This window comes from Galendromus occidentalis, unplaced genomic scaffold (assembly GCF_000255335.2).
Source record: "Galendromus occidentalis unplaced genomic scaffold, Mocc_1.1 scf7180000077527, whole genome shotgun sequence".
Classification (NCBI taxonomy): Eukaryota; Metazoa; Arthropoda; class Arachnida; order Mesostigmata; family Phytoseiidae; genus Galendromus; species Galendromus occidentalis.
The window spans coordinates 1613286-1636207 of NW_003805515.1; the positions used below are offsets into that span (position 1 = coordinate 1613286).

At 52.1% G+C, this 22922-nt stretch overlaps 2 protein-coding genes and 2 non-coding genes across 4 annotated transcripts; 2 read left to right on the top strand and 2 right to left on the bottom strand.

Annotated features, from left to right (window-relative positions):
- The first annotated feature begins 688 nt into the window (after positions 1 to 688).
- LOC100900706 (sorbitol dehydrogenase) lies at positions 689 to 15797 on the top strand. The gene is made up of 9 exons (XM_003748034.2): positions 689 to 814; positions 1910 to 1943; positions 2090 to 2254; positions 2968 to 3127; positions 4818 to 4936; positions 5519 to 5584; positions 7554 to 7729; positions 12397 to 12518; positions 15528 to 15797. The coding sequence occupies exons 1-9, from the start codon at positions 713 to 715 to the stop codon at positions 15682 to 15684; spliced, it is 1101 nt and encodes a 366-aa protein (XP_003748082.1). The 5' UTR covers positions 689 to 712; the 3' UTR covers positions 15685 to 15797.
- TRNAR-ACG (transfer RNA arginine (anticodon ACG)) lies at positions 15253 to 15325 on the bottom strand. Its single transcript has one exon. It is a non-coding gene; the product is annotated as a tRNA-Arg (tRNA).
- A 1-nt stretch (position 15798) lies between the features above and the next one.
- On the bottom strand, positions 15799 to 17284 carry Bcs1 (mitochondrial chaperone BCS1). The gene has a single exon (XM_003748119.2). It carries the CDS (start codon positions 17144 to 17146, stop codon positions 15875 to 15877), a length of 1272 nt encoding a protein of 423 aa, XP_003748167.1. The 5' UTR covers positions 17147 to 17284; the 3' UTR covers positions 15799 to 15874.
- Positions 17285 to 17505: 221 nt separating this feature from the next.
- TRNAS-CGA (transfer RNA serine (anticodon CGA)) lies at positions 17506 to 17587 on the top strand. Its single transcript has one exon. It is a non-coding gene; the product is annotated as a tRNA-Ser (tRNA).
- The last annotated feature ends 5335 nt before the right edge of the window (positions 17588 to 22922 follow it).

Genomic DNA, 22922 nt, shown 5'->3' on the forward strand with positions numbered 1-22922 from the left:
GCGATTCCACCGACAGATATCAATCTCCACTTTCCACCGCTTGGTCGCGTGTGCTCCTTCCGGACAGGATTCCCGGTCGTCGAGATAGAACAGTCTGCCACACCGTTCATCGAGCCGTTTCGAGTATTCGTTTCGCTCTGGGAGCCGATGCTTGGAATGAGCAATGTAACCTCTTTCGAGATTTGTTGGCCATAGAGGTGGAAACCCCGCTCGAGGCCTCGGAAGGAATCGACTGCTAACGAGACCAAAGATAGATTCGATGGATGCTAATGTGAAATTTCCCAATCCCTAGCCTCTCTGGCCGATGCATTCTAATTGCCAGAGGGACGGGGAAACGAGAACGAGGACCTGACGGCAGCTCTTTGAAAGGTCGGCGACTTCGTTGCTCACATCTAAAAGGGCGAATTATGCGTTTATTATGTAACGAGCCAATCCCCGTCAACTATCAATCGGATGCATCTCTCCTACAAAGCCTCGCGGGGCTTGGAGTGTTCGCGGAGAGTCATACGATAGGTGGGATCTCTGGGAAAATTTTTCAAATTCACTGCGTCTAACTCCGCGTCTTTTGGAACGAATGCGCGCCGTACACGCTACCTCTCCCGATCTGACTGACTGAGACACGGAACGCTGCCACCAGCGGAGAGGATGGTCGCTTCTCTCCACCGTCGGACATTTCGTATATTATCAAAGGGTAGCCGTCGCGCTGTCCTCTATGCCGGAACTTTTCTGGTCGTTAAGATCGTATTGGTACAGGAAAATGGCTCCAGTTGATAACCTTACGTGTGTCCTCCACGCGAAGGGGGATATGCGACTCGTGAGTACGGTTCACTTCTCCGCTGACGGAGTGAGGAGCTTCGCTCATGAAGCGACCTGCCAGTGACACTGACCGACCTTGGACAGGATATTTTCGGCGGGGGATGTTCCTCCTGGAATATTTCCTAGCCTTGGACTCTTCGATTTGGGCCTTCGTCTCGACTTCTGGGACAGCGGTAGCGTGCGGAGCTCGGATCGAGATTTCTGATTCATCCTCTGATGTCGTGTTGTGTCGGTGAGCGGCCGTCTCCCCGCAAGTCAGAGGAAGGTCCAGTGGACATGCAGCTTCCTGACACGATTCTCGATGTTTCTCTCATTGTCTGCATGCCCCGTCCGCTACCCCTGCGCATAGCACCGCGAAGCTGATGAATTCGTGGAGCGCTCCGATAAGGCTCTGCCGACTTTCCGTCACCGGCTCGCTCTTAGAGGTTACAATCAGGCGGTCGATAAGAGGGTGATTCTACAGATTCTCGAGGTCAGCTTTGTTTCGAAAGGTGGATCTATCTTCTAAGGGGCGTGTCGGCGATAGGTGAGGGAATGCTCCGCTTGCTGTCCTGACTTCTGGATTCGAAGCTCGTCATCGAAATGAATGAGGCTATTGATTCGGGACGGACTGGATACATGAAGTTTAGACTCGTTCCGTGGAAGAACTCACGCATCGCGAGGAAGCTACTCGTCACAGGGCCCATTCTCAGATGAATGGAGAAAATCTCAAAAGAGTTGAAATCGATTGGAGCAAAAATCTGCTCAATTCCACGCGGAATAATTTTGCATCGGTCGCGAACTCTCCCGGAACCCTATCGAGAGGATTGGGCGCACAATCAGTTGACTGCGAGTGCTTTCGACCTAATGGGCGGCCGCTGTTCGACTTTGCAGAAAACCGCATATTTCATGAAAAACCGCGCTTATCGACTTCGACTTCGGTTTTTCGCTATCCCCCATGGTGTCCCATGTTGAATGAAAGTCGGGATCACGGTCGATAACCGCCAATGCAAAGCCTAGTCGCAACGCGAACTCTCGAATAGGGTGACGACTTTTAGATCAGTAGATTGATTGAGTAAATTCATCATGAAGTGACGATGTTTTCCCCCCATAGGAGCAAACTTCCGTGCCTGAGCCCAAGGGAGGAGGTGAGGTTGCCGTTTTCATTCGCATTTCCTTAACCCTATCAGAACAACCCCGGTTGATGTCTAACTAGTGGTAGAGAACATCATAGCAACTAACGTCAGTGATCGGAAAGCGCAGAGAATAATGAGCAACCTCTCTTCTCGAACAGAGGTTCAAGTCAGTATCAAGAGTACAGGAATTTGTGGCTCAGACGTTCATTATCTGGTCCATGGAGCCATCGGCCCGTTCGTGGTCACTGAACCGATGATTCTCGGCCACGAGACTGCCGGCATCGTGACGAAAGTTGGGCCCGAAGTCACCAATGTCAAAGTTGGTGAGTAACTCTCTAATCTCGATACCGAAATAGTTCTTGTGCTTATTAGCTCCCGAATGAGAATACCGAGCGTGGGAGCATGCTCCCCTCGACTCGAGAAGACCTGATTGATAATAATACTCTCTATATCGGTGTCTTGGCACCGGGAAGAAGAGTTTTCGAGCTGGGCCTGTCGGAGACCCTTCTCCGCAGTAACGGATCTTCCAAGCAGAAACGCGAACGAGTACATCTGTCCATCTGTCAAGGGGGGATGAAGTTTACTCGCTTCCTGGAACGAATTTTTTTAGCTTTGTGAGCCATAACACTCCCTGTCGCGAACAATTACGGAACCATCCCATTCGGGCGTCGAGCCGCATCTCTCGTTCCGTCTCACAAGAATCGTATTCTTGGTTTCCCTCTTCCCCGAGTCGGAAAAGAGAAACATAGTCGACCGCGAAGGTGTCTAACAAATCGACTTCGTATGCTGATTCGAGGCCGGGAATGATTTCTGAACCTCGACTTGATGAAATCGATAGACTATCCCTGGCGGATTCAATCTTGGCGGCTTCTCTCCATCGGATCTGTATGATCGCGAAGACCGTTTCGCTCTTCGGCCAATTTCGCTGAAACGGAAAGCGAGAAAAAAGGGATCAATCGGTTTCCCGCATTTTTCCTCGCTTGACGTATCGGATTCGAGAATCGAGTCACCGCTCAAGGACCCACCACTTTTCCAGGCGACCGTGTGGCATTGGAACCGGGAGTCAACTGTGCGCAATGTGCAGATTGCCGCTCCGGACGCTATAATCTTTGTCAGAAGGTGATTTTCTGCGCGACTCCTCCTTATCATGGGACCCTCAGGAGGTTTTACTGCCACCGAGCCGACCTCTGTTTCAAGTGAGTTCCTCGTAGCTGCTCGTCAGGAGCATCGAAACGTATACTACCTATTTCCCGAGGCCAGAACGTTGCTTGACGCATTGTCATGGACTCTTTTCAAGTTCCCTCGATCGGAACCTCGATGCAGGAAGTCGTTGATGGTTGACCGAAGCATTAGAACCCACCACATGGGTCCCTTGGGTCGTTAAAGAGTTCGATCACTTCGTAATAACGCTTCGCTTGCCATGACTTCTCCGGGGACGGTTCGTGGGCACACGCAGCTCTAACTGCTTCCTGGAATTTCCCAACTGACACGAACGGTCGCTTACAATTATTCCTGTTCCCTGTCAAATCGAAAATAGGCATCTGTCAGAGTCTTTCTTCGAGCGTCGTCGGTCGACGTGCCCTGCACCGAAAGGCTGAAGGAGTACCCGAATTCCCCCAGGACCGGCAACAAAACGCAGAAGTCGTTCCAGCCGCTTCATGGCTCGTCCATTCAGCCACCGCGAAATTAGCCGGAAGCCTTAACGTTTCCCATTCGTGCCGAAAAGGCCAACAACCATCTTTTCCCGCCGCGTCGACGACGTGAGGAGCATTGTCCCGTTTCGCGGGACTTCTCCTGAAATGGTAGAACGTGGACCAATGAGTCGTAGTGAGGGGCCTCAGGAGTGAGGTCAAGACTGTACGAAACTCTCTCAACAAGAAGTAGCCGATGTCTTGTTTTCCTAAGACGTCTGAGTCTAAGTCGACGGTTGTGGAGGAGGGTGGCCGGATGGAAGAGTGTCGACTGACATCGACTGTGAAAACTATCGGACCAATGGAGCCTGCCGGCCTAGTTTGTGGAAATTCTATTTCCGTCCGGCTCGTCGGCTCTACGCCGAATTCTATCGGAGTCTCCGCCCTAGGGTTGTATGTACATCTTCTGCAAGAGAACAGAATCGCTGGTCGTTCCTCTCCCGAGGTGAATTTCCCCCATGACCTCGATGAAAACGTCCAGGGATACTCAAAATCCCGAAAGTCGCCAGGGCCGAATCCGGCTTCCGAAACCGAAGAAATGCTCCGAGCTCTCTAGCCATGGTTCGTTCCTTTTTTGCCGTAATTAAAATCCCGAAAAGCTGGACGAATTGAACGGCGTTCGAGTTCCGGATGATTCGAATACTTGGTCCAATAAAAATCGCGCGGAAAAATTCGGCAAATTGGTTAGAACTCTCGGTCAGAGTGCTCTCGGGTTCCCCCAGATGCCATCCGTAGAGATGCTAGGGAGCCAGAGCAGAGAGACCGAAGGGAGCATCCGAGAGAGAGCTTCTCGGGAAAAACTTGAAAAATGTCCACTAGTGGGTGCGCGGAGACGGATAGCGGAACACTCGAGGAATGTTGCGTCCACACGCCCGACTGCCGGAATCGACCGCCCAGGGTCACAAGAAACGCCGGCTATCCCTGCCCACCACGTCGGTCGCTTAAAATTTAATAAGCGTTGCGTTGTCCGACCAGTGAGCCCGGAATCCGTCGACATTTGAGTTCATCCGAGTGGATCGCCGCGATGGGGACAGAAGCTAGATGGAAGTCGATGCTGAGACTCGATCACGAAACCCGGGTCCTCCATAGGTGTTGGACGGAACCTCGATCCGCATTCGCTCGAGGCTCGTTCGTCCCGGGAGCGAATGTTATCATCAGGCCAGACTACACCTAATAGTGACGCGTCTATTTCCAGATTGCCCGACTCACTTTCGTACGACGAGGGGGCTTTCATCGAGCCTCTGTCTGTAGCGGTAATGGCCTGCCGTCGAGCAGATCTAAAATTCGGAGAGAAAGTTCTTGTCACCGGAGCCGGTAAGTATGGAAAATGGAGGCCAGGGTGTCGAGTGGTTGTCGCCCACGTTTTTCTGATGAGTAGCAGATCTTGAGCTCTTCAAACGAGAAGTGTACACCTAGTACACGGACCGAAAAAAAAGTTCAAGTGATTCCGTAACTCTTTCCTTTTTCGCGACTGTTCGCCATCGTCTCGATATCTGAGACGACGATCCAAGTCCCCAACAGCGAGATTCGATTGAAATGCTTCCGTCCAGAAGCATTCCGCAAACGAGAGGAAAACTGCGGCTTCGTGGGAGCGCCGTTCTCGAGAACTCATTCCGGAATTTCCTCGCGCGTCTCGCTGCGGGAACACTACTCGGCTGTTCTAAAACTGCTTTGAATCAAACAAAGGCCAACAACGGATCCACGCCCTCAGAAAGAATCGCTTGAGGCAGCAAGAGAATACATTCGCAATTATTTCTGCTTGTTGACTTAGTTAGTTGACAACGCGTCCCTGAGTCTTATTGTGTCAAGCCAACGCTTTGTCTTCCGCCCCGGGATTTGTTTGATCCTCCATTCAGGAACGTTCCCTTTTTCATGGGAGTGTATGCTGTTTTACAGGGCCGATCGGTCTGCTGAACTTCCTCGTGGCCAAGGCGTTCGGGGCCTCAACTGTGGTTGTGACAGGTGAGTTGTCCGCTTCTCTTTTTGCCGACCCTGTCGGAACTTGAAGGACATGTAAAAAAAAGAACATCAGGATGCAGCAGAGCAGCAGGGAGCCGAGAGCGGATCCCACGTGAAGCAGTGCGGTGACCGAGCTTCATGTGGCTCAAAATTTGCGGCGTTTTCTTCCGTTTCATTACTTCTTATTGTCGTGGTTTTTATGGGGGCCATTCTGGCCGAGAGCATTTCCGGTGAGTTGATCCCGAAAATTCCACCACGAGAGCCCGGACCGCAAGCTCCGATGACGTCAACCGGCGTCCTGCCTCAGCTTCTTGTGTTCTTCACCTCTTTCCACCTCTTTCCTGTTCTGTCACTCGGGAAAGCGTCTTCCTGGAACGCCGTCGTTCGCTTGCGAGAGCAAGTTTCCTTCGTCGCCGGCAATTGAATCGGATCGTCTCAATTCGGAAAGACTCGCCCCTGTCGTCGTCGACTATATCATCGTTTGAGGTCTCGGTACTGTCGACGGCTCTGCTTCCCTTCGTCGAGTTTTTCCATCTCCACAATGAAGCACTTCTGCCTTCAACGCACAGCTTCGAAGGGAGCCGAGATTTCCCCGCGCGAAACGAATGGGATTCACGAGTGCTTCTCGTTCGCATATTGATGACATTACGGTCGAAGCGGCGGCATCGGCTTAAGCCGCGCTCCGAAAGTTTCTCGTTTTCCTTCGAGTGCCGCTCTGAGCAGGATTCGGGATCTCATTTCGTAGTATCAATCAAGACCCGATGCTTCGAGACCGTTTTCGGCGCTCAATTCCTTCGGTCTGTGAGAGGTTTATTTTCCCCAGAAGTTTCCGGAGTCAATCCGAGGACGCGTTCCGATGTTTTTTTCGCGGCCAGACCCTTCGCCCCCCCAAGGAGGGATTCCGTTGAGCTTCTCGACGGCTTGCGTGCTCGAACCCGCGAAAAAAATTGAATCATTCCTCTCTTCTCTTGCGATCACGGTCGGCTCTCAAAAGTTTCTCGGCAGAGAATGCGATCCGTTTCACGTACATATTTACGTTTTTGATCGAGCATCGTCGGCCGTCGTCGGGATAAGCGCTCTCGGGGTAGCCTCGAGCTCATGGGGGAATGTAATAATTCGCAGCGAGATGCCCCATTACACCGTTCGCATGCGCTCATCGCCTCCCGGACAGTAATGGAGCTTCCAGTTTCCAACACTACGTTGAGCTCCCTGCGACACGACAATGCTTTGCAGTTTTTCTACTTGTGTTCCCATCAGATCGATAGCTTCGGACGATCGTGGGGACCGGGGTGATTTATTGTGGGCTGGAGCTGGCAAAGAAACTTATTGCTCAGACTGAGATAAGATCTGTCAGTTCGCTCCAGAAGTCTCGCGTAGGGGGGCAGGAAGGGAGACTGACTTACTGGCTGACAAGAGTATCGCAGTCAGAAACGAGTTCTTCCGTATTTTCATGAGCACGCTCGACTTGCGATCACGAGTTTTTATGCATGTGTAGTCCTAGACAACATTCATAGAGAGGGGGGAAAAGGAGCGGAGAGGCACATAGCGAGTTCCCAACTATGTAATATGAGAGCTGCATGAAAAACGATGTCTGTCCGCTCAGCACACAAACAGAGGCGGATCGGCCGCGCTCAGACTACGAGCCACAAACACCCATGTGAGGACACTTGTTGTGTCTTTCCGCGGGTCGAACTTTTTTCAAGCGTCACTCTGTATGTTGCGGCGAGTCGATCCAGCCAGCCGGAAGACATGACCTCCGATGCGACAGTAGATCGCCAGATGGCGGCGAGCATCGCGATGCGGATTCCTCCTCACCGCGAATGTCGCAGCCGATAGCACTTCTTCCTCTTGAGTACGGGCTCATCCTTCGAGAACATCAGCCGTTTCCCGTCGTTCCTCCAATTTCATTATTTTCACTCCCAAGCGATTCTCCTTCTTCCATTCATTCATCGTCCTCTTTCCCTGCTTCCAGATATAGTTGAGAGCAAATTGGAGCTCGTACGGTCTCTCGGCGCTACCGGGACTGTTAACGTCAAAGGCAAAACCAGCGAAGCGATCTCTCGGGAGATCCTGGCAATAACCGGATCAGCCCCTGAAGTTACTCTCGAGTGCTCGGGCGTCGAGAGTTCGGTGGGCCTGGCTATCAACGTGAGTTTTTCTCATGCTCGTTCATCCTAGAACATTTTTCCCCCTCGGAATTAATCTCTTGGGGAATTTCCGCGGCCCACGCAGATAGCGGAATTTCAGCGCCTGATGTCATCTGGCACCGTTCATGAGCGGTCCGCGGCGGAGATTGACGTACCTACATACGTATCCACATGGGGTGCCTGTCAGACAATTAGTCGTCGGAAACCCATTGCCGGGCTTTTTGTCCCACGGTACCCTTTTGATTCAGAGGAGTGTCGCGTAAAGAAACTCAGTCTGCTGCGCCGCTGATATAGCGTCGTTCCCTTCAATCACACGAGATTCGGTCGCTCCGAGCGAGATCGAACTTTTTGTAGAGAATGATTGTCTCGACTGTTCAGATCATCCAAACTCCCCGCAGAAATCAGCTGTCGACTTCATTATGAACAAAATTGCGCGACGGAGCGGCGACGGAATCCAAATGTTCAAACATCGCGGGTCTCGGGGAATTGAGCTCTTTTAACGAGAAGCTTTATTTTTGGACAATTGTTTCTCTTGATTTCCTGCTTAGCGTATTCATGGCATAAGACTCAATTCGTAGCGGGATTATGGTATCGCGTTTCCTGGAATTATTCTCGTTTCGGCTCTAAATTTAGCGTCGCATCGGAGCTTGCCTCGGGACAATTCTTGAGTTTCGATGCCACGATTGGAAGACGGTGAATATCGCGCTTAAGCGACCCCGGCGGCGAGCGAATTCGCAAGTAACACTATGTTCTGCGGGTACGGGACGGAGAACGGGTGCGCCCGCAAAATTTTCGTTTTCCCCGTACTGAAAGTCTCCGAGCATCTCTTGAGCGAGGATCAAATAATGTACATCATGAGTAGGTAGATAGTGATCATGGTGTAAGCATGAAGCATGACATGACGATTCCGCTTCTAATCGGAGAGTTCCTTCACATTCCGGCATCCCGCAAGGGTGACAATGCTTTTCATTCGGCGCTGAAAGCATCGGATGCTCGCAGCTCTCCGGAATCAGGAGCGCATCCTCGGACCTCCCAAATTAGGTACCTGTGAGGATATGATGCATCGCTCACGTAGTGTGTCCTCAACATTCTCAAAATGCCATGGGAACACTGGCGTACCGCTCGTCGAGGGAACAGAGTCGACGCGACGGCGTAGTAATTCTTTCCTATTTTGCCGTCGAAAAGCCACAGGATCACGAGACGCCCGCGGGAGACTCGAGCAGACTTCTGGGTCAGCGGGCACTCGGCTTCGGCTGTACTCCTCATATTGAATTTGGCATCGGTGCGCGAGAACACACAAAATCGTATCGGGAGTCCCATGCGCAAACAATATCCGTTTCACAGCCCATTGATCAGGGACTTCGCCTTGCACACACCTTGCCAAGAGCGATACTCGGAACGCCGAGTCGACTGTCAACAGGCTTTAGCGTCTTGGAACATGACTCCCGGACGACGATTCGATATTGGTGGGGTCAAACGCGGTTCGTCGAGACGTGTTTACCGCATCGATCCCTCCGACCTCTTGGGTGAAGCAGAGAACTTCCTCGACCCTCGCGGAAGTCCCCGTGTCTCTAGACTGTGCATATTCCGCGCATTCCTGTTCTCGAAGGTCTCTCTTGGTGCCCTTTCGGAGCGCGACATCCAGGAGCGAGTCGGATCCGTGATAGAGATTTAGGAGAAAGCGATGTTCCTGTCATCTTCCCGATATGAGCCGGCCCGGAGATCCTCCCCCGCTTTCGCAGACGGTCGGTGGTATCGGAACGAAAAATGTCGACACTGAAACTACGACGATTTCGGTGTTGTTTCTCTCCCCGGTCATCTTTCTTCCGGTAGCGAGTTTGCTGACTCGAGCAGGTCCACATTGCCCGTCGGAGCGGTTGGCCAGCTCTTGGAAAAGACGGGTCGTGGACATCTGTTCGTCATTTCTCCACCTTTCGATAGCCAGCTGTGAGCTTCGTTCGTTTCGAGTTCCCATCACTTCGAAGATCCTTCCGTTCGACAAGGACGTTAACGCACCCAGCCGCGCTCTCTGCTGGCCTCCTCGAAAGCTACGTGACGACCAAGAATGTTTCTGGAGCGTCCGGCTCACTAAGTCGATCGGCCGGCGCGTTTTTTTCCTCGAGAGCCCATCTGGAAGAGAAACTCGGAAAAAACGTTTCTGTTGACTCGACAAGAATTTGATCGAGAAGGCAAATTGTGTTCAGGTTCGAGAGAACGGTTCCGGCCAGCGTTTCTCTCGCTCCGCGCCAAAAAGAATGGTTCCGCGGCTCAGCGCTCGTTACGACGGCCAGGCACGAATCGTAAGACAGAGGGTGGAGGCTTTGATTACTAACTCGGCCTTCGCATGCAGACGAGTCACGGGAGATGAGTCTTGGAGGCGTCATTTGGCGAAGGATGACCAGAGTCGTACTGAATTCCCCGTCTCAACTTGAAATGAGAATTCGCAACTTCGCGTGGTTCAGCAAACACGGCTTCCACTTGATCGCTCCGGAGTACGTCTTCGGGAGGATCGGCGAAGCCCAGCACATTTCGAGCAATCCCTTCTCTCTGACGGTTGTGTTCCGAGGCGAAGGTCGTGATGGAATGGATCGGAGACGCCTAATCCGTAGGTCAGGGGATCATTCAAGTGCTTAGCGACTCTAGAGTCTAGACCACAGGACATATGTCGATGTCTTTGTCGAAATTATTTTTTCGCGTCCGCCATATACGCGGCTCTTATCTGCATACAAGTTGGACTTCGCGGCAGGCAAGCCCTCAAAGATCACCGATGCTCTTATGAACGCCCGCACAGCCGCTATGATTGGCTTCTGTTCCTCCCCTCCGGTAGCAATCGGCAGGGATATTACTTGGAACAACTCCTTTGACGCGAGTGTAGGCCACCGACAAGCCTTGCGCTCCAATATCTCAGACAGTTCCTGTCTCGGGGCGTCCCTAAACATATAACGGAGGATTATTATTCTCTCCTGATTTAATATTTGCTGTCTTGCGCGATATCGGAGGCCCGGGAGAAAATCCGCGGAATATTCCCGGGGAGTCGTGTCTTCAGTCCACGTGCCTCCCGAGCTACATGAAGCGTCTACAATGAGCCGATGAATTTACGTGGGCGCCGGCAAATTTTTGAAAGAAGATCCGTCAATGTCCCCTCCTCCCTCGTGACGTGGGAATTCCGACGGAAATGAGGCCCCCACGGCGTTGGGCAGCGCTCAGAATTCGATTGCATGAGGTGGAGGACCGGCGGAGGAAATTCGAGCGATCCAAAAGCTCGGATCGACGCGTCGTGAATAACTTGTCGCGTCCTGGGCCAGCTGTTCCGACAAAAGAGATCCGTGTAGGTTCTGTAAGAAGTTTTCCCGGGGTCTCCGCTCGAAGCTCGCGACGGGAGGAATAGCGAACTCGCTGGGGAAGATTACCTTTCGGCGACCGTAGTTGAAGGAGTCAAAGAAAACTCTCGCTTGCTCTGTCGTTCCAATCTGCCGTAGCTGGAATCGATTCTCGCCAAGAAACTGCATCATTCGTACAGAGGACGAGGAGAGCTGTGCCGCTCTTTGGAATCGACGGACCGAGGACCGAGCTTCAAGGCTCCTGACAAATTCGGTCTTGACTCACAAGCTCAGAGGAAGAGAGACGAAACGAGGTCGAGAAAGGAGCTACTGTTTCTCCGGGCTCGAGGCCAGTGATTCTTCTTTCCTTGCCTTGTCATGTAGATAATAACACCCGCATCTCTTTTTATTCGGTTCTCAAAGCTACTACTAAAGGGACTGCTCTTGATTACATCCAGGGCTCTCAGGCGGCTTTAATGCCGGGAATTCACGGTATCTCTCGGCTCCTGTGGAGACCCTGTCTCGGAATGCCGTAAATTCGGTGCGCTCCAGTAGTGGCGGACGAGGGCGGCCGGAGGAATTTTTGATTGTCGTAAGCAGCGATGATTCCGCGATCGTCCGCGCGAGCTGACAGTGCGACTTTTGTTTGTGACGATGTGCGAGGTTACGCGCTGAGGAAAGTCTCATGCATGAAGGCAGTTGCGGGAACGAGCTGTACCTTGTGTGTCCCATAGTTTGTCGCTGAGCGCAAATCCTCCCCCTCGACTTGATAGATTCGCACCGTGATCGTTCGGACAACTCGCGAACATGATTTTGTGAACACGCGTACCAAGGAATAGATTTCCGTGTCCTCTTTTTTCTGTGTGCGACATTTCTTATCTGGGGGGGGGTCTCGAAACTGGCTTCGTGGAGATTGATGGAAGGAGAAGTCGCTCCTCCTGCTGGACCTAAGCTCCCGTTTTGCCTTAACGACGTGGCGGAGATGCTCTCTCACTTTGCAGCGGCGAAGGCGGCAACAGCACGAACGTTACAGCGATTGAGAGAAACTCGAGAGAGTTCATTTAGGATTTTTTTGCGGAGCTGCGTGCAGCATCTGGCGCAGCTCCCACCGTCCGGACGCACTGGGCCTCGCAACTCGTGGATCGGTTGGCCAGGTTCCTTAAGACCCGCGAAAGCTGGACTTAACGTTATGCTGCTACTATGTCTGGGGGATGCGAGTCCACTGAAACGGCCGAAATATCTCCAGGACGCCCTCCATGAACACGGGTGTAGTTATGCTAGAGACAGCTCCAACAATAATTTTTCCCTGTGACCAAGCAATAATGTCAGTCTATTTTCCCATTCCAAGGTCACTCGCCAGGGCGGCCGTGTCGTCATGGTCGGTATGGGACCGCCGCAGGTCAAGGTGCCTCTTGTAGATGCAGTGATCAAGGAACTCGACATACGGGGAGTTTTCCGCTATGCCAACTGGTGAGTTGCATTAGATATCTGAGGTCTCATCAAATTAATTCTCCGATCGAGCTCCGGACCATTCGATTCTGGTGAGTTGCTACCTCGAGAAGAAACCGAATCGCTCAATCAAGGGAAACCATTCCTCTGCGCTGTGCCCGCGCCGGAATGTGCACGCATTCGGATATGAAACGAAAAGATGCGATGGAAATTGATCACTATGGAGAGCTGGTGAGCCTGAGTTTCTCGGGCTGCGAGTGATTGCTCCAGAGCTCGACCTATGTATGTGTGTTCGATGATCGGAGGCGTTCGATGAACAAAGACTTCTCTCAAGTTTCCGCCGAGGCTCCGGACGATGGGGCAACGCCGACGCACTGATTACTCCGACGCTTATCCCTGCCATCAGAAATGCAGTCGCTTGCTCGTTTCCTCTTCCGGGACTATGGCTGAGAAGTTTGAAAATATCTCTCAACGAGCCGGCTGCGACCGTCCGTGCCGACATCTATTCATAATTCAAACAACGAGCACATTCATGGAGACGATCGTGTCGGGAATTCGTAGACGCAGAAGTCCAGACGAACCCCGGAAGTACGAAGGACTACCTGACATTGCGAGCAGCAAGGGATGCCGCGACCCCGAGATGCTTCTAGGTACAGCCGACTGGAGTCTTCACTCTCAAATGCTCTATCTATGGAGGATCGGTCTATGGAGTCAGAGGTGTACCCCTAATGTATATGTTGACGAGGAATATTCGTAATCGAGATTGCACAAGCTGTTGCGGAATGCATGAGCTCTATTTTTGGAGAATCTCGCGAGGGAACAGCTTGCATAAGCGTCTACACCAGCAAGCGACAATATCATGAATTCAACATGCCATTAGCCGGTGCCGTGGGGAGAGGGGGGAGGGTGCAGGAGCAGTCGACCCCTGGAGCTGAGATCTTTCTTAGGACTCCTCAGTTACGTCGGCGTTTCTCCTCAAATGCACGCGATCAAGGCTTCCTCCGGAGCTCTCCTGAGGCGAAGGACATCCTCGAGAGACCCCTCCGTCTGGCCTGTTATGACCGATTGAGAGGTGGTCGAAGCGCAGCGAAATGAGCAGCAACACCATGGAAAGCCCTTTGGGCATTTGCGATCTATAGGAGTCCATACGGTTTGGTCTCAGTGTCGAAACAGAATCCCATAGGAACTCGTCCCGAACAGATTATGGTCAAGAGTTGGCTTGTAACCTTGTTTCCCCCCTTCCTCCCGGACCCCCCAAGAAAGATGAGGATACGACCCATCCTACTCTTCCCTGCGCCCAATGCAAGCAACGAGAATGAGACGACCAAACTCTCGATCAACCTGGAGGGAGAGAATACGAACTTGGGGATCCCCGAGCCTCACTTAATCGACGCTCTAGGAATGTTTACTTCGAAGAAAAGCGGATGAACCATCAAGGGACGTGCACTGTCTAGATGAATGCACATCTCGTCAATTATTCAGCGTGGAGCCAGACGCGGCTCCCTCGCTGCCCGGAACAAACTCAACGAAATTCGATCGGACACTTTCCTCTCAGGGAAGTAGCACTGTGGCCACATCAGTGTGGCCACTGAACATCAGCGGCTCGAAAGACGGCATGGAGGCCTTTGTTGGTTCCGTTGTCGTTCGCCAAGCGACGATCTCTTGCGTTCACGTCCTCCCGTGCGACGGCGGTTCCTCGCGATTCGAGCGCATCGTCGCGCGGATATTCCTAACCTCCCTCAATTTTGACGGCGAAACTTTTATCGGACGCTTGACCGCTCGAGTGGTCAGACCGCGGGTCATAGTGGGTAGGACCAATGCGGCAGCTAGCTCCTATATCCGGCAGCTCTCTCTGTCACTCTGGAATACACCAGAGCGGTCTGCGGAGTTCTTTTTCCCAATGGCCCTGTAGATATCGGGTCTGCTTGTGAACGAGACAGACGGATGTGGCCAGCTGCCCTTGGTGTTGATCGTGGGCTTTATTACAGCGATATGGCCCCCGTCGTGGCTCCCTCGTCGTATGCGAAAGAAAGTCGATATTAGGCCCGAATCTTTCTGATCTATCCTCCTTTGTTGGCCAGGGTCACCATCTCGTCGACACAGAATCATAGCAGCCGGGCCTGAGTGAGCCCTCCTGTACATCGGAAAAAAATACCGGCTTCGTCTAGACATGCAGATTCTTCCTTTGTGGCGACTTTGTTCGAACCCGAGGCTAGCTCTGGTCGCATCGATATACGCGAGAGCTTCGACCTCCTATACCGAAAGAGGAGCCCAAGCTCCCAATCACCTAGGTGTTCTCACCTCGGTTTTCCTCCCTCACTCTTCTCCTCTTCGGTCTCTCCGGATCGTTCTCTGATATCCGAAGCTAGGTCGAATCGAGGGAGGTGTCGGGGGTGCGAACTAAGTCGATGACTGAAACTGCAAATATCAGGACCGTGTCATCCTGTAACTGGGCATCTGGCAATGAGATCTGTCTGCCGCCAAATCATGCACTTTCTGGCCACGAGCCTATGAGCGGATCGAAATTCGTGAACTCGAGTCTCGGAAAGCTATCGAAACAGACCCGACGATGATCTTGACCATAAGCTCATCTTCTCGGGACGCCGCTGTCTCCGTGAGGGTCTCCTTCTCTGAGTTCTGCCAAATCGAGCATCTATTTCTCATGGCGTCGAATCGGAACAATTTCCGCAGAGAACATTTTCGCTTTTGACGACGGAACGAATCTGTAGTTAGATGAACTTTTCTTCGGAAAAAACGAGTCCGGCAGGATTCGAACCTGCAATCTCCTGATTCGTAGTCAGGCGCGTTATCCGTTGCGCCACGGACCCACGCTCGTGATCGACCTCCCCCGGAGTCCCACTCGTTTCGAATGCCGTTCGGCGAATCGAAATGGGACATCAATATCAGACGACCTTCGGAGAGTACGAAGCGACCGAGTCGTATTTATAGTCTCACTCCTCGTGGGTCCCGCAGATCAAGTTCGGAATATGCTGTCTGGCTTGATATTTCTCAATATAATTTCGTTTGCAGCTACCCGACCGCGATCGAACTCATCGCCTCCGGCAAGGTTGACGTCAAGCCTCTCATAACACATCGCTTCAAGCTCGAGGAGGCCGCGAAGGCGTTCGAAACTACGAGAACAGGGGCCGGGAACGCGGTTAAGGTCATTATAGACTGCAGCAACTGAGCCAGAACCACCATCGAGTTCTCCGCAGGCTGCTCGAGGCGAACGAGTCGGACTGAGCTTGAAAAGTTAACTCAACGAGAAAAACAAAGGAATAAAAATGCGGATAATTGGGAGAGCCGCGCGTTCTTTGTTTTGTTTATTCCCAAGCGATTAATTAAACATGCTATTGACTAAGTGAGCGACCCAATTCTCACTGGTTGAAGAGCCTATCGATCCCCTCATCGATCATCGTGCGCGGCGATTCCTTGTAGAACATGAAAAGACCTTGAATCTGTGCCATGCTGACCTTGCTGCGTTTGTTCCGAATTTTTTGGACGAACTTCTCCGCCAGAGCATCATCTACGTTCGCGTAGAACCTTCTGAAGATGCCCTTCAATTGATAATCGCTGGCATCACCAATATACTCTTTGACATCAACCCGTCCCGGTCGAATCAAGGCAGGGTCGAGACGATCGATGTGATTCGTTGTCATGAACAGCAGTCTCGCCTCGGCTGACACAACCCCGTCGAGCATATTTAGCAGTCCGCTGAGCGTCACGCGATTTAAGCCCTCGAAGGCTCTGGACGATTCTTCCGTTGGTTTTTCGCGGGAGACGAAACACGCGTCGACGTCCTCCAGCAGTACAATAGTGTGCGGAGGCGTCACGTTCATCAGATGGTTCAGTCGGTCGTCACTCAGAGAGCGGTCGCTGAGATTCAGAACACAAATTCCGTACTCGAGCTCCCCGGCTAGCGCGGTAATGAAACTGCTTTTTCCACTGCCCGGCGGCCCGTAGAGCAGATAGCCTCTTCTGTACGGGATCCCACGCTCCAGATACCAGTCGGGGGTCGCAATGAACTCTCTGACGTCCTCGATGATTCTCTCTTTTACATTTTCGTCCAGGATCACGCTCTCCAAGGGTCTTCGTTCCCTGGGAGCCCCGAACTGCCGCCAGTCTGCACCGAAGGCGGTGTACATGAGGGTTTTCCCGACATCTTTGTGGAGTGCTTCTTTCCGCGCTCTCTCGAGTATATCGAAGTAGATAGAACGGTCTCGACCGAACGCCGTCAACTGCACTGTTTCGAAGGGCTGGCCCTCGAAGTTGAAGCCCTGTGAACCAGGCTCTCGGTTCCTCTCCACTCGGATCCACGTATTCTTGTAGGAGAAGAAATGCGTGCCGACGCTTGGGATGAAATCGAAATGTGTCTTCACTTTCCCAGTCTCCAATTGTTCGAACTTGGTTTCGACGCTAAGGTGTTGTGTGTGTTTGGTGTTGTTCGTGATCCATTGCAGGAGCCACTCGTAGCATTTGTCACGTCTTGAAACTTCCAGAGTCATCATGAAATGCCGTCGGAACAAAATCATTCCCGCTTGCATTCCCTTCCGAGCGGCGGCGGTCAGTACACCGACTCCGAAGAGGCCGGCACCGGCTCCGAAATACGGGTTATCGGCCAAGCCGCCGACGATATCTGAGATCGCCATCCTTTGATCACAGGTTCCGATTCACGAGTAGGTTCCGATTCAGAGCATCACGAAGTCTCGAACTCTGCAGATAGGAGAGGTTTCCGATTAATCGGCTCGTTCTGGCACCCGATACGACATCGTGCGCGGAGCCGCGCTGATTTCGAACACATGGGCGCCGCCATGTTTGTTTTGGTTTCCGCGCATGCGCCCCGCGAGGTATCGCTCGAGGTTCTCGTTCATCGAACAGGGCGACCGACGGCTCAATGGTTGACTTCTATGAGCCCTACACAGGGATCGAAACAAGGAAAACCGGAAACACTCACAGTCATAGACCGTGCTCGTTGGCAAACCGTTGGAGGATCCACACAAATGAGTGTGCAGTCGTGGCCGAGTGGTTAAGGCGATGGACTCGAAATCCATTGGGGTCTCCCCGCACAGGTTCGAATCCTGTCGGCTGCGGGAATCTTTTTATCATTTTCGAATAAGGGTTGTGGGGGGGGAGGGGTTCTCTATCGGGGACAGAGAAACTTCTGTCGGAAATTGAGCTTTTTGGAGGAGGTAGAATATTTTGTGACGTACTCCGTGATCTGTGTCCCCAGCGCAGAATATTCTCAGAGAACCCCAAGCCCCGAACTATCGCGCATTTCTGACTGAATGTCAACTAGAGAGGACAGCTTTATTAGATCAGATCCATAACGACGTTCGAAATTCAGAATATTCCTGCACAGCGAACCGGCGGCGTCTCCATCGAGCTGGATGAGGTCGCTGACCCGGAAAGAACACCGTTGGAATTCACTGGGTGTCGCGAGGGCGCAAAAGCCTCCCGCGACTTTTTGAGAGTTCCCTCCGGAGTCGAGCGACCTGCACTCGAAGTACATACGACCCCTGGAGTGTCAAGGTTATGCCCGGGTCAGGGATGAACAAGTCTCCACATCGAGCGCACAACAGGAGCTGTCGGAATGTTGGAGGAGGCGTTTTCCCGAGATTTTCCTACCGAAGGCGACCAACGGAGTGATATGTTGGACTTCTTATCGGAAGCCGGAGCTTTTGCCAGCACCGTCAAGCGGTATGGGTCTCCACAAGCTTTATGCTTCCTATCGGTTTCCCTAAATCAGAGTCATCTACATACATAGGAAATGTGATAACTTCTTCATACACATGAGTAGAGGGGCATTAGGAGACGTACATATTCACAGACCCGGTTCGGTAGCAGGACTGGGGAGCGCTATTTTTCGCGAGCTGCCTCCAGCCGAGGAGGGGCCAGACGGACCGACCGACCGAACGACCGACCAGTCGACCGTGATCGCTACGAAGACAAAGTGTGGGCTCACAAGTCGTTTCTCCTTCTGTTTACTGTTCTGGGCGTTGTTCCGTCAGGCCTGTAGGCTCAGCGCGCGAAGACGGAGAACCGAAAAAGTTACGCGAAACGAAGGACTGTCGAGCCGGCTGCGGACTCGTTTCGACTCGCTCGTGAATAGAGAGACCCCGGAAACAGAGCTGTAGCGTTGTAGACGACCCCGTCCGAGCTGAAGTTCCATTTAGAGTTTACAATGTTGGCCCTTGCTTTCCGATAGGGGCAATGCGTCGCGAGGAAGCGTGCCGGGAGCCATCTCACCGCCCGCGAGCAGCTTCCAATGCTCAGATAACGAGGCTGACTTTGCTTTATTCCTCTCCCGGATGGTTTCGAACTCGTATCGAGCATTGCGAGCGCCTCTACATTTTATGGACCTCAAGATAGGTTTGTAGTCTACACATTTCTTGCTCTTCTCCGAGGAATGAGGTCTCGGACTGGTTGCATTCATTGGGAATCTCTCCGCCATGGGCAAGACGCTCCAGTCCTTTTCGACCGCCGCGCCGTAGGATGAGGGACCCAATTCATAAGCCCCCGAATCGGATGGGCGTCGAACTTTTGGTGGCTGAGCAAAATCTCGAATAGCGCAGCCTCTTCCTAGATCTCGTTTGATTTTCGAAAATTCATGGCGCGACACAGCCATGACCGGGAACAAATCACCATCGCGGAACTTCTCGAGTCCCACAGGGATGCCATGACTCGCTGTCCGAGACGGAGAAGGTCCTTGGGAATATCGCGATGTTTCTTTCGCGAAAGAAAAAAGTTTCCAAAACATAGAAACCGAATCCTCTCATGCGGATAGAGCACATCTCGATTTAGGAATCAGACAACACGATCAGGAAGACAGCTCCGGCGTAGTCGAACGACTGAAAATATTTTTCTCTCCTCATCCGAGTCCCGGAAAAGATTCGAGGAGCGATCCGTCAGAGTTCGAAATCACCGAACCAATGTCTTGCAGCTGAAATCTGAATGAGGCGTAAGGGCGAACCTAGGTCGTGCCATGGAGCTTGTGAGATCGGAGCAAATCGAATGCTACGGGGACCTACGGAGAAGCCCCAGAGCCGATTCCCAGGTGTGGGGGAAACTTTTGCCTCATTCAGTGTATCCTAGCTCCTGATTGATTAATACCTTTCCACTCCCTTCGTCGAACACAATATAGATCTGACTCGGCAAAACGGCAGGAAGACTGGGTATCGATCCATGGCTAAAACCCCTAATTGCGCTGCGGTCATGAGACCTGGTATGGCAGCCCTGCGAGACCACGCGTTTTTCTGACTAACGGCGGCATCAGACCGATACAGCTGTCACCGGTGGTTCGGTGCGAAGGAGGCGCGATATCGTGCACCCGCATGCATCGAGTCGTAGAGGGCTCGCCCCCTTTCTCATTACTGAGATACGTTCTACCGACAGGGTCCCGGGGGTTTGCAAGCTCTTAGAAAAACTTGTATCTAGAGGCACTTGTCTCATCAGTCAGTCGTCGACCTGGAAATTCAGCAGCTGAATGATACCGACTAGTACGCTCGTGTGCTGCTGCTGCTGCTTAAGTGAGCCCCACCGAAAGCAGGATCATTCTGCCGTAGCCGTCTATTACGCACATTATTCATTCGTCTACTCGCCGTATACGGGAATAGTACTCTGCTCAGCCGCTGCCGAGGGCAAACAAGAAGAAAGCGAGCGGTAGAGCTCGCGGTCCTCTGCGCGACTCACTCAGATACCGACGACCGAGTTACACCGGACGACGACCTTCCCCGCAAGACGAGCTTCCTCTCGTGGAATCGCTTTGCAGTCTCCGGAATTCGAGCTCTCCGGGGCTTCAACTCTATCGTGCCCGTAAAGTCTCGTCAGGAGCCTCCGTGCAATTCCCATGTGGGGTGCAGGCGGTGACCGAAAAGGAGCAGAAACCGCGGAGGATCCTATCGTCGGACCGGCGTTGAAAGAGGAATAGGAACGGCCAGAAAGGGCGCAAGAGCAGGTGATTCACGTCAGCAGAAATCGAAGTACAAAGCTCCGTACGAGAATTTATTCCCTGCGCTTCCCGGCCCAAGCCGATCAAAAGCTCCAGCGACAGCCCAATATGCTGGATCCAGTGTCCTGAATAAATCAGAATTTGGCGGTCTGATCCGTCCATACAGTTACCTCTCAGCTTGCAGGCATGCATCTTCATCCATCGATTGAATAAGCGAAGTTCTTACACAGCGCACGATAACGCGCTTATTACTTTAATCGAGACTGGAGGCGAAGCGCTGCGGTCGGTCGCTGGGCATCGAATCGTGGTCCTCCAGCTTTTCGCTCCACCGTTTGTTTACCTTTCGTGATGTTTCGATTCATGTCAGACTGAGATAACTCAACCCCGATGGAGAGATGACCGACTGATCTTAAGAGACGACCTACCGAGAGCTCAACAGCGCATTCGTATCAAAAAGAAAAACAAAAGCCGACGCACCTCATTCGTCGCTGGGTGATCTATCTGTATACAGTATCAGATGACTCGTTGTTCCATCGATGAATCAGCGGCCTAGCTCGTGAAAGCAAAGCCACAAGCGGCTGATACGATGCTACTCCATCTGTTTCTCATTGCCGATAAGAGGAACGTTTCCGAGACGACGACGACCATCAATCGACATTTCCAGGCCGGCAGGAGGCTTATTCGCGGCCTGGTGGAGACCCCTTGTACTCGCTCGCATCCCGGATTTTTGTTTTCGTTTCAAGACCTCCCGGAATTTCGCCTCCCCCCACGTTTATCTTCCTTGATTCTCGCAGTGGATCTACAATGATTGTAGGTTCCGAGATAACATCATATGAATATATGAACAACATATATCATCGTCATATGAAGAATCGATCAGATTTAAGCTGAGCGAAGGTACTCGGTTGAAGAATCAGGCGGAGGCGTCGATATTTTCTCATCAGATGAGGCTCCTCAGAGACGGAAATAGCCGGTGGGCTACGCCTGCGGGAATACGTCGCATACGGTCGGATTCCGATCCGGGAGGAGTCATGGCTCGCGAAGTATTCTGGAAATTTTCTCGACAGAGAACACTTAAAGGTCTCGCGAGAATTATCCCGCACCGGGCATCGTGAAACTTCGGGGATGATGTCTATAGTCTCCAGCCGCTTCTGTACCAAACAACTCGTGGAGCTTTTCCGAACAAATGGACAAACGAACTCCGTCCGATGAACGCCCAGCTGGATGAGAAAGCCATTCACTGTCGAATAGATCGCTAAGAAAAATTTCTTCTTTGTTTTCTGGTCGAATGCAAATGAGTAGAGAGCTAGATTGCTCTCCTGCCTGCCTGCCTGCCTGTCTGCCCGCCTGCCTTCTTCCCCACAAGCCACACAAGCTGTTTGCCCCGCTTTTCATCGGATCACTAGCTGTAAACAGAATAGCAACAAACACCGGCGACGACGCCAGAGACCGTGGCGGCGGGGACGAAAACGATACCGGCATCGAATCCGGCAACGGCGAAAGCAAAAAACGAGCGTGCGGAGCAAAAAAAATCCTCAATCTCATTTTCAAGGCTCGGTCGCGAAGAGCACTACGAGCAACTCTTTCGGCTTACTGCTCTCGTGCTAGATTGGCCGTTGACATTACCGTGAGACCCTCTGAATTTAGCAAGCGAGGAATAGGTCTCAATCCGATCCGTGTGCGCGCACCCACTCGGCTTAGTTTGGAGTGAAAAGGATTTCTTCTCGGATCTTCAATCAAAAGATTCGAAGCTCCGTGGATGAGGGCACCGTCCAATCAAGGGAGGAAGACAACGAGCAAGGGAGCGCATTGATCGTTATGAGATGAACAGTTCACAGGTGAAGGGCACGCATGCGTTTTTCAATCTTTGATCCCGTGGCTCCGATGTTCTGAGGCAGGCTCATGGAATTTAATTTCCCTAATGCTAAAATTAGAAAATACACTCACAAGCTTCAAAATGTCAGTTAGATCAGTGAGGAGCAGCGGCGGCCCTCTACGCGGAAGAGGTTGCAGCCGTAATCTTATTGCGCTTCCACCGACAACGAAATGACGAAGACTGGTATGTCCAGAAAGACATCTCACTCATTGAAGATCTCTGGTTGAGTGAATTACCTAAGTGTATGGAGTCATCTCATTCTTGGTGAGCATTTGACCCCGGAAATAAAACGGAGCGCACTCCGACCCAAGAAACTCAGCTATAATGTCGATCGAAAACGAGCCTTCGTGAGTGACGTTCCGTTACGTTCGCTGTTCGCATCATGCAGACGTCATGAGAATGCTCTCGGATGGGACAGAATGTTCGACAGATACAGATAAAGTGCATAAAGAAAATACGACTGGCGCATATATTGCGGCAAAATCGACAGCCCTATCGATAGAGCTCGCAAACTCGTCGATTCTCTCTTACTGAATTTCTGAGAGCAAGCTACTGTCACTGACGCATGGCGTGAATGCGGCCTGACCGAGCGCTCATTGAT